Source organism: Crinia signifera, chromosome 5, assembly GCF_055691185.1.
Source record: "Crinia signifera chromosome 5, ASM5569118v1, whole genome shotgun sequence".
Classification (NCBI taxonomy): Eukaryota; Metazoa; Chordata; class Amphibia; order Anura; family Myobatrachidae; genus Crinia; species Crinia signifera.
This window is the reverse complement of record NC_139221.1, coordinates 262,244,473-262,255,873: the sequence shown is the minus strand read 5'-3', so window position 1 is coordinate 262,255,873 and position 11,401 is coordinate 262,244,473. Positions and strand designations below refer to the sequence as shown.

Genomic DNA, 11,401 nt, shown 5'->3' with positions numbered 1-11,401 from the left:
ATTCTTTCAGAAACATCTGAACTCTGCTCATTTCATATGCCCTTCCCAGAAGAAAAGTCACAAGTGGAGGCTAATAAAAATGTAGCAGAGAGTTTAAAACGCAGATATTTTCCTTGAGCTTGCAAAGGCAGGCTATCTCGCTGCTAGTAGTCTACAGAGCGTCTGAAAGCCAAGGGTAAGTGCTTTGGGAATGCGTGGTTAAAATGGTGCACTGATTTACATAGTAGATCAACTAATAAACTTTCTGATTCATCTGCTTTTCACACCACATCCGAATGTGAGCGGTGCGGTTTGCGTCTAGTAATATTTTATATTTAAAAGAAAAATCGCTCCTTAATAGATTCCTCTGCAAAAAAAAGTAAATTGAAAAAAAAAATATATATAGAAAAACTCAAAATAAATCGGAAAAAAATCACCACACTGTTCAGTGGGTTTGGTTTTGTGCAATCACAGGAACTTCTAGGTACTTAAAAATACTTTAAAGACATTGGGACAAATAGGTTGTATAACAGCACACTAAAGGGAGTGAATGGCACCATAAACAGCCTCAAACAAATAATGTGCGGGTTACTGCTTCTTATTCACAAATTCACATTTACTGAGAGCATGTGTTTCACTATATATATATATATATATATATATATATATATATATATATATATATATATATATATATATATATATATAAATCTATATATGTATATATACACCACTATGTTGGCCATTTACTATTATATGTGTCTGATTCAGTGTTTTACTTTTAAATTGTTATTACTGATTACTTGCAATGTTATGTGCGACATAAGGGTTCGTGGCTGACGTTTAAAACAAAATGAAAGGAAATAAAGTTTCTGGTTATAGGAGTGCTCATGTATAGACCACCCCTCGTGAATACTTAACATTCACCTTCTAACCACATCAATCTGCTCGGTTCTTTCTTCTTTTTGCCCCTGTTGAATATGCACTCAGCATCTGTATGGTTTATATGTTTTTCAAAAGCACATTTGCAAAAAAAGAAAAAAAAAAAAAAACAAAGCAAATCTTCAATATTCTAAAGTACTGACCCTGATTTAAGAAAAGAAAAGTCACTATTCACTAAAATATATATCAGCAATTGATGGAGATGAGATTGGGATCCATAGAGGGGAAATGATTTCTACACCCAGTGGATAGCATATCTGCAGATATAGTCCATCCTGCTTGTAATGTGTATATGTGTGTGTACAGTGTGTGTGTATATATATATATATATATATATATATATATATATATATATATATATATACATGCATATTGAGGTCGAGCTAAGATGAACCTTTGCATACGAAACTTAACTGGGAGGGGTTGCTGCCTAGACGTGAGCTTTCATTGGCTGCATGCATCTGCCGTGGTGCAGGGGTATCTCTAATCATATTCAGCATGTTTTGCACAAGAAATGTCAGCCAGAAAGGAATATCTGCTCTCTTCGCCAAATTATTCCACAACAATGTCATGCTCGGAGAGCCCGGCAGCGAACTCTTTCCTGGTGGACTCCCTGATCAGCGGAGGCAGAGGAGAGGCTGGGGTCTACTACCAGGGCAGTGGAGTTTACTTGCCCCAGCCATCCGATGTGTCCTACGGGCTGCAGAGCTGTGGACTTTTCCCAATGCTGAGCAAACGCAATGAGGGTAACACAGCAGCCCCCACATCTCAGAGCTATGCTCCAGGGATGGAAGTCTGGCTGGATGCCCCCAGGTCCTGTCGGGTGGTGGAGCCATCTGAGAGCCCAGCAGCCACCTCCTGCTCCTTCACACAGAATATTAAGGAGGAGAACTCATATTGCCTCTATGACTCGGACAAATGCCCTAAGGCTGCCGCTGCCACTGACCTGTCCACTTTCCCCAGGGTTAGCGCTGAGGCTAGCCCCGGCCATGGTGCCAGCTCTGTCCCAGTGCCAGGCTATTTCCGCCTCTCCCAGGCGTATGCCTCATCCAAGGGCTATGGTGCTGCTGCGGCTGCTGGGCAGATTGCTGCTCCCCAGTTTGTGCCACAGCCTCAGGCTCGCTTTGACCAGCCCCTGCCTGTGCCCTCCATGCCCGCAGAGAGTGCCAGGAAGGACAGCGAAGGCCAGCTGCCCGGTGCAGCCCAGCAGAGAGCAGAGGAGGAGGCACTGCACACGTCTTCATCTGGGGCTGAGGACTCCTCTCCGGCTCCCTCTGACAGCAGCAAGCACTCACCGGAGAAAGACACCGGAGGTGAGCACTCACACTCACTCACCAGCGCCCAATTACATCACAAAGGGATGGGGCATGGGACCAGGGATCACAGAGGAAATCTTCTTTTTATTATGATCCTTTGAACTATTTAATAATTGGGCGTGAGTGTGTCATAAAAATCATGTCCATCCTAAACTTTACACCACACTCTCAGCTGTGCTTTGTCCTAGAGGAAGCAGGAACCCACTATAAAATAACACAGTTATTTATATGAGCACTACAGGCGCCACAACAAACATCCCACCGAAATATGACAGCAAATAGCCCATGTGTATGTGTTAGGTAGACGTGATGTTCCCCCCGCTTCCCTCACACGGCCGACCCCGACACGAGAAGCTGGGGCCTGTAGTATTTATCTCATTAGTCCTAGCTAATCTATTGCTGCTCCATCCATACACATATTCACTGTTTCCTCTATAGAAATATGTGTGTGTGTGTGTGTGTGTGTGTGTGTGTGTGTGTGTGTGTGTGTGTGTGTGTGTGTGTGAGTGAGTGTGTACACAAATCCAAAATCCATATCCATTATTTCCTATATAGGAATATATAATGTGTGTGTGTGCACAAATCCAAAATAAATATCTACTCTTTCCTCTGTAGATATATATATATACACACAAAAACACACATATACACACATACACACACACACACACACACACACACACACACACACACACACACATACACATCTAATTTAAATCATGATGCGATGTTGCCTGCTGGCTTTATAATGTGTACATACAATATCAATATTTATATATATATATATATATATATATATATATATATATATATATATATATATATACGTACATATACACACGTGTGTGTGGGCACTGATAAAAAAAGCACTTTAAGTCCTGTTGAAAGTGCTATAAAAATAACGTTATTGTCATTAGTACTTTTAAATTGTATATTAATTGTCACACTAATAACAATAATAGGAGCAAGTGATTTCATCAAAATAATTACATTTCTCAGAAAGTTTATAACTGCTTAACATGGTTTGTCTTGGTATTTCCTAGGGTTCTAATTGTAGCAATTAAATTAAATTAGAACTGGAAACTAAGAATGTGTGTGGTAGTACTACTACTACTAATACTACTACTAATAATAATAATAATTCATATGGATATATTGCAGACATACACAGACGTGTGTGTGGATAGATAGATAGATAGATAGATAAATAGATAGATACATACACACATCACACACACATATACACACACATATATGTATTTATTCTAGCCACAAACACACACACACACACACACACACACACACACACACACACACACACTAATGTATGCTAGGTAAGCTATACATTATAAATTCTAACAAGACGCACACACTTACAAATTAGATATTTAATTGTTGTACATATGTATTTAAACCCCCTATATATTTTATTCCCCAAAGGAACCTCGAAGGCTGAAAATGCTGCAAATTGGCTAACAGCTAAGAGTGGCCGGAAGAAACGCTGCCCCTACACCAAGCACCAGACTCTGGAACTGGAAAAGGAGTTTCTGTTCAACATGTACCTGACTCGCGAGCGGCGCCTAGAGATCAGCCGCAGTGTCCACCTCTCAGACAGACAAGTGAAAATCTGGTTTCAGAACCGCAGAATGAAACTCAAGAAGATGAACCGAGAGAATAGGATCCGCGAGCTCACAGCCAACTTCAATTTCTCCTGATGACCCCGCGCACCTTCTATTGTATCACAAAGCCAGTACTCTAAACACAGTGGTTTGCATTTTTCCCTCACCTGAATGGATTGCCAATTCTGTACATTTCCAATATACCCATTATCCCACCCAGGTTTCTTGTTCCTCTGGGTTTAAAGCCATAATTGCACACGTCGTTAAGAGCTTTTTATTATTATTATTGTTATTATTATTGTAATTATTTTTATTTTTTTAATTTGTCTTTAGACTAAAATATTTTTTTATGGAAAGCAGTCTCAGTGTTAGTCCTTATAGAAAGAGCAGGTACCATTTGTATACCCCCCCCCCCCCCATCGCCCCTCCACTGTTTTGCTACATCTGGCATTGCATCCTTGCATTTTTATGCACCAAACTGTTACTTTTGCGCCTTAAGGCATGGATTAGGCGACAGAAACTACCAAATCTAAACATTTTATTGGGTCGAATTAAATGGTCCAAATTTCTCCAGGAAAAAAGATAAGAACTCTGTTATTCTGCATTGAGTTATTACATCTGCACAGGACTGATGCTCTACCATTTGCTGGATCTAGACAAATCCTCGTATGTATGTCTGTGTCAATTTTGGAGTATTACAAAGGGTTACTATTGGTAACAGCAGAAAAGCACACTCTTACTTGTGTTGTTTAAATGTACTCTGTCATTGTTTAGTTATTCTTAATATTTGTTATCGCAGAAGCTGACATACATTGAGAAGGATACTATCCGCCTCCCTTCAAAATACTGTGAATTTACATGCTTTAATTTACAAAAAAAATATAAGAGCAGATTAAAAAAATGAACTTTATATATGCAAATATGTGTAAATGTTTATTATTATTATTAAAAAAACAAAAACAAAGGCCATTGTTTCTTAGGCGATTGCATTTCTACGTTCATATTAATGTACAGTACGTCCTCCATCCATAAATACCACAACCCACATAACTTAATATTGTTATGCTGCTTTATGTGACCAGGCCATGTTTATGTTTTCAATGAAGAATCAAATAAAACACAATGAATCCTTCGTACTTTTTTTTTTACTTCTTTTGTGGCTGTTTATGCTTAGGTTTTATATTATCTCCTCCAGAACTTTTACAACAGCACAAGTTGGCACACCCCCACCAACCCCCCCTCTCCTGCAATTACTATAGGAATCCATTTAAATATTACCTAGACAGTCGTAATTTGTCTGGGCTATATAGCAATGGTGCTGTAAGGTTTGTCGGCTTTTGTTCAGTTTTATGACTTGCTAGTATATCTGGATTGTTGCAGAGCTAGACGAGAGCTTTAGGTTGTGCAAGGAACTGCTTAGACAGAGGAAGTAACTAACAAGAGAAGATGGGATTGATTTTTCTAAACTCTGGAAGGAAACCTCCTGTTCCTCTCGTATCTCGGGAAACATAGCTGAGTCCCCAAATGGCATTGACGAAAATTCACGGTGAGTTGGCCTTCTCGGGCGAGTTCTGTTGACGCAGCGCAATTTACGCGCATACTACCCAATTTTTCCATTTTTTTCCTTTGTGTGCTTGCTGTATAGGTAGGAAATTAGTTGTTTTACATGGGTTTGCACAACACACAAGCACAGACACACACTTGGATGCTTATATTTAGCCACTACTAAAGTGGGATCTATGTAGTGTTTGCACTAACCCGTTACCTTTATTCCTGCCATCTAGTACATGTTTAAGCCTGCAGGGAGTCAGGCACTGTATGCTTACACGCCTACCAAACGGTGGGACTTGCTAGTGTTGCTTGTGATTTTCTCTTCATAGCGGATCCCTTTCTAGGAGCTTGGAGATCGCCAACCCCAAAGTATTACAAGAGAACTGGCCTGTGATTTAGGTAGTTTCATGTTGTTGGGGCTCAGGCTTTCTCTCGACAACAAGAAACTGCCTTAGTCACATCAGTGGATATCGTCATGGAACTGCTATGTACAGACGTGTGTGTATGTGTGTGATTGTGTGTGTGGTGTGTATGCAGTCCCCATGATGTTATATTTATAAATCTATAACGATGCTTACATGATTAAAGTCCCTGTGGCAGATTAATAGTTAAAGATTCGTAATGTATTATGCTTAAAATGAGGTGTATAGAATGTTTGCACTAAATACGTTGTTCAGTTGTGTTGCACCATTAGCAATCGCCACAATACATGCACAAAGCCACGAGATGGGGACTCATATATTTCTGTTTAGATTTTTGTAGGTGGTCATTAAAATGACGCACCGATAGGGAAAACGTCATAAGGAGATATTGAGAGGGGAAAACCTCTGGTACCCCGGCTGCAGTAACGGATCCCTGATTACAAGGCCTAGGTTACGATCATTATTACAACAATGAGACTATAGTCTGACAGGCCGGAGAGCTTCCACAACAGACTTCACAATAAACCAGACACAAATCTATATGATGTGATTCCAGACTTCAATTACAAAATGTAACCCCAAATGTGGCACATTTGTAGGTTTAGGTAATAACACAGGATTCGCTGTTACATTTCATGTGTATGTTGCATAGTATTATCTGAGGATAACCGAATCATTTGAAGTAGGATTTGTTTGATGATAACCGTTTTCTATTTTCTTCCTGGATATAGACAATTGTTTTGTTCTTAATTCCATGTTGTGATGTACAAGTGGGCACAGTATTTAGTACATAAACGTGCATTGATATTATGGTAACATTTTTATTTAGAATGTAAACGTAGTTCCGTTGTTATAATATTTCATTATAATGGTTTTGTTTAATTATTATTATTATTGTTTTATTATTATTATATTATTTATTATTATTATTTATTATTATTACTACTACTTTTCCAAATAGCATAATGTATTTTTGCTTCTGCCTAGAGAACTAATGATAATAATAAAAACAATAACATTCATAATAATAATAATAATAATAATAATAATAATAATAATAATAATAATACCACCCCAATGATTTAAAATGACTAGGCTTTAATATCCCAAGTTTGCACCCTGACAGAGTATTTTCCCCTCTTTATCGATATTACATTTATCGAGAATCTATTGACCCCACGTGAATATTAGTAAAACATATCAAAAGCAATATGTCCTATAGAATATTGCAATACATAATGAAATTTAGAACACAGCAATTATACCCTATCATTTGTATTTTTGCTTATGCCTTCTGTCCCAAAGTTTATTTTCTATTATTGGTTGTGCAATTACACAAAAAATATTTTAGGGAGTCTCTGTGGTGGGTTGACACTGAGGTAGGTATTATAGGATAATTACACACACACACACACACACACACACACACACACACACACACACACACACACACACACATACATACACACACACACACACACACACACCGATGTCTCAAACATGTTTCAAATTGTTTTAATAACAGTCTGCATGATTTTACCTTTGGGGCATTTTTTGTTTCTGGTAGTATAATTACTGGTTGCGGACAGTGGAGGAGATTTGTGCTTAGTGAAAAGTATTTTATTTCATTCTTCAAAAATTGAGGCCATGCTCAAAGGCAAGAGATGTCCACTGTTTACGATTTTTGCAGGAAACATAGAGGAACTATATAATATTGCATCTATCGATGTTATCCATTGCGATAAATATATATTTAACACATATGTAGATAGATAGATAGATAGATAGATAGATAGATAGATAGATAGATAGATAGATAGATAGATAGATCGCACTGAACTCATAACAATGGACTTGATCTGACGGCTGTGCTGCTTAAACAATGTAACCATCCGCCATTATAATGACTATATATATATATTTTCACATGCAGCTATAACACTGTCCTGAATTTCCCGCTGCAATGCTGCCAACAGAAATGTAAATTTAAACAAAATATGGTTGGTGTAATATAATTTTATGACTAATGGTAAATAGCTGCAAACTGAAGCAAAGATTTTATGCTAGAGACTATTGTATCACGCCCTGTACATTTGCCCACACTAATCCACGCCCTAATTTCCTCTCCTTTGTATGCGTCTAGCCTCACTTGTGGTCTTTTTTATTATCGTTATTTTATGGGATCGGGTTTAGTCTGTAAGAAAGCCTTTCCCACCCAGATACACACAGACTGGACACATTCAGGCGTAAATATACAGTATATGGAATACAAGGGACACATCACCGATGCGTTTCCATTGTATTACTGCATTTTTTCATTGATTTCAAGAAAACTTTGGGTTTCCTGCATTGCCTCCATGGAGTTAATCGGTTGTGTGCTCACTAGATTCTGCAAACACTGATAATAATAATAATAATAATAATAATAATAATAATAATAATAATATATATGAGTGTGTGTGTGTGTGTGTGTGTGTGTGTGTGTGTAATACATATATTTGATGATTTCCAAATATGTATAAATAAATGTAAATATTACATACAGCCATATTATATTCAGCAAAGTGAAAATCTTGCATATTTATTTATTTTTATATTATAACATGGTCATATTGCTCATTCCCAAATGTATTGCAGCACCGTGTATAAGGTATTTGTGTGCACTGGGGGTAGCACATTACAGAGTATCTGCCTGATACTGCTGCTACAGGGTAATATATATATATATATATATATATATATATATATATATATATATATATATATATATACATGATAGTATTCCACATAAGTAAAATGTAACTATTGCAAACACGTTTATATCCATGTATATCTGCAAAGAGGAAATTGGGATAAATACTAAGCCGCCTTGATTTATATATATACATGTAATGGATGAGTGCAATGCATAATCTCGATGGATATTTGTACTGTTTTATTTTCCCTAACTGTGTAAACGATGTGTATGGCTGATTTTCGATCAACGAGTTTCTATGGTGAATACCTACATCCCACTGTGTGATTAATAATGATGTAAAATAGTCCCTGGAATGGTAGCAAGGATTTTTTTATATCTTTTAATCTCTGTTGGCCACAAATAAAAGGGACTATATATTGTATAACTCAAATATCCTTATGCATTAAAAAACTTAAAAAACCCAAAACAAAACATATGGCTTTGCTATAAAAAATGATGACTGAAAACACTGACCCATTAATAGCCTGCGGACTGATTTATACCTTATTGTTCTGCTGCACAGTCACATGGCCTCAGCAGCCAATAGGGCTGCAGTCTGCCTTCAACTTATTAGGTGACTGTACTTCTTTGTAGGACCAAGTTGTTACATGAAATCTGCAGTTTCATAATTTCAGGAGGTCGTGCTCTGCTCAATGGCAATGTCGACTTCTGGGACTCTGAGCAATTATTATGTGGACTCTTTCATAATTCAGGAGGGGGAAGATCTGGTCCAGTCTAGGTATGCCTCTGGCTCCCTGGCTCAGCCACCCAGGCAGGCAGCCCTGGGAGAGCACCCTGAGTACACTCCTTGCAGCTTTCAGTCTAAAACGTCAGTGTTTGCCAGCCCCTGGAACGCAGTGCACCCCCAGGCTGCTGGTAATACGGTATACCATCCTTATGTGCACCATCAGGCACCTCTAACAGCCTCAGATGGCAGGTATATGCGCTCTTGGCTGGAACCCATGCCCGGATCATTGTCTTTCCCAGGCTTGCCATCCAGCAGGCACTATGGTATTAAGCCTGAGCCGCTCTCAGGCAGGAGGGGGGACTGTACCACGTTTGATGCTCACACTCTGTCTTTGTCTGATTATGCCAATGCCTCTCCGGCTGACAGGGAAAAGCCAACTAACGACGGTGCATTCGCTGCCAATGCTGGAGAAAACCTAACAAATGGCGAGAAGCCTCCCATAGACCCAAGTAAGTAGCACCAGTGTTTCTGCATGTAAATCAATGAGGTACTATATAGTATACGTAAAGGGGGGAGATTATGGATCTGGCAATATGCAAATACTCCCGGAGGAAATGACTTTACTGGGCTTTATACTAACCTGCAGGGCCATATCCCTTCTGTAGACACACAGTTTATGTACAATCCGTGCGACCTGGCATGCACTTTATATTATGCACTGTAATCACTCACTATATATATATATATATATATATATATATATATATATATATATATATATATATATATATATATATATACATATATATATGTAGCAAGTGGGCGTGGGACGTGGTTCATTGTGGAGATTTCAGGATTGTGGGCAATTCCGCAGCTGTCGCCGCCATAACTGCTCCTTCTGCAGGATACAGGGCACTTTTATACAGGGCATTGTGGCTGTAAAGATGTCTTCTCTCTGTTTCTTCCCAGGCAACCCAGCTGCTAACTGGCTGCATGCAAGATCCACAAGGAAAAAGCGATGCCCATACACCAAGCATCAGACTCTGGAGCTGGAAAAGGAGTTTTTATTTAATATGTACCTAACAAGGGACAGGAGGTATGAGGTGGCCAGACTGCTCAATCTAACAGAGAGACAAGTTAAAATTTGGTTCCAAAACAGGAGGATGAAAATGAAAAAAATTAACAAGGATCGATCCAAGGACGAATAGAGAAGCGGCTGAGGGGGGCTTCCCAAAACAAGCAATGCTACTGTATCAAGGCCTCATTTTATTTACCCTCTGACAAAAGTGTTTATCTTGTTAACCAAACCCAGTACCACCACAGTCATGGTGTACCAGTTCTGTCAAAGAGGTACTGTATTCTTAAATTATTTCATGAATAATTTAAAGGGGCATTAGGGGGGTGGGCTGGCATAGACTCAAATCTACCTGTTCTAGTCTACAAAATAACTAAAGCAAAAACAAAAGGAAAAACTACCTTACCATTGTGCACAACTATATACTGATTGTAAAGCGGAGATGTAGATATTATAATTATAATTATTATTATTATTGTTACTTTTATTTGTTCTTTGTGTGGCAGGAAGATCTGCTGGTATACTTGAATTATGTGTTTTATTGTAGTTCATCTTTCTGTGACGCGATTTTTGTGCGTGGATATTGTACAAAACTGCGATTGTTTAAAATAGGACTGAATTGAACTCAGGTTGTTTAATATGAGACTATAGATGTAGAGTACTCGGCTGTAATGTTAAGTGATGTTTCCCTATATATATCAGACAGATAAACTGTTATTGTTTAAAGTATTTCGGTTGTGTAGCAATCCAAGTCTCCAACAATCTAGAATTAAGTATACAACGAGGCATACTCCGAATTAGTACATATAGTCTATAGTTCAGGAACAATAAATGTGGTGCCAAAAAAATCCTGCAACGTGGGATCGGTTTGGAACCACAGATCAGATATCAATCTTAATCTACATATGTATTAATTGATATACATGGAGAGTTAAGGTTCTACTACCTAGAGCTTGTGTTATGTCCTACTTGTTCACTGTATTGAAGCTACATTTATTAGGAATAATAAATTATACACAAGAAAAGTAAATTGGATATATTTCTATCTCTAAACAATAAAATAAGTAATTTA

At 38.1% G+C, this 11,401-nt stretch overlaps 2 protein-coding genes across 2 annotated transcripts in view; both read left to right on the top strand.

The window, feature by feature from the left end:
• Positions 1–1,435: 1,435 nt before the first annotated feature.
• On the top strand, positions 1,436–4,931 carry HOXA10 (homeobox A10). Its single transcript, XM_083186360.1, has 2 exons — positions 1,436–2,234; positions 3,678–4,931. Exons 1-2 carry the CDS (start codon positions 1,436–1,438, stop codon positions 3,950–3,952), a joined length of 1,074 nt encoding a protein of 357 aa, XP_083042486.1. The 3' UTR covers positions 3,953–4,931.
• A 4,224-nt stretch (positions 4,932–9,155) lies between these two features.
• HOXA9 (homeobox A9) overlaps positions 9,156–11,401 on the top strand; it is a 2,587-nt gene continuing 341 nt past the window's right edge. The window contains exons 1-2 of the mRNA XM_083186359.1: positions 9,156–9,763; positions 10,224–11,401. The exon at positions 10,224–11,401 is cut by the window's right edge and continues 341 nt beyond it. Coding sequence (XP_083042485.1) covers positions 9,220–9,763; positions 10,224–10,462 — 783 coding nt within the window. The 5' untranslated portion in view covers positions 9,156–9,219 and the 3' untranslated portion in view covers positions 10,463–11,401. The remainder of the gene's footprint in view (positions 9,764–10,223) is intronic.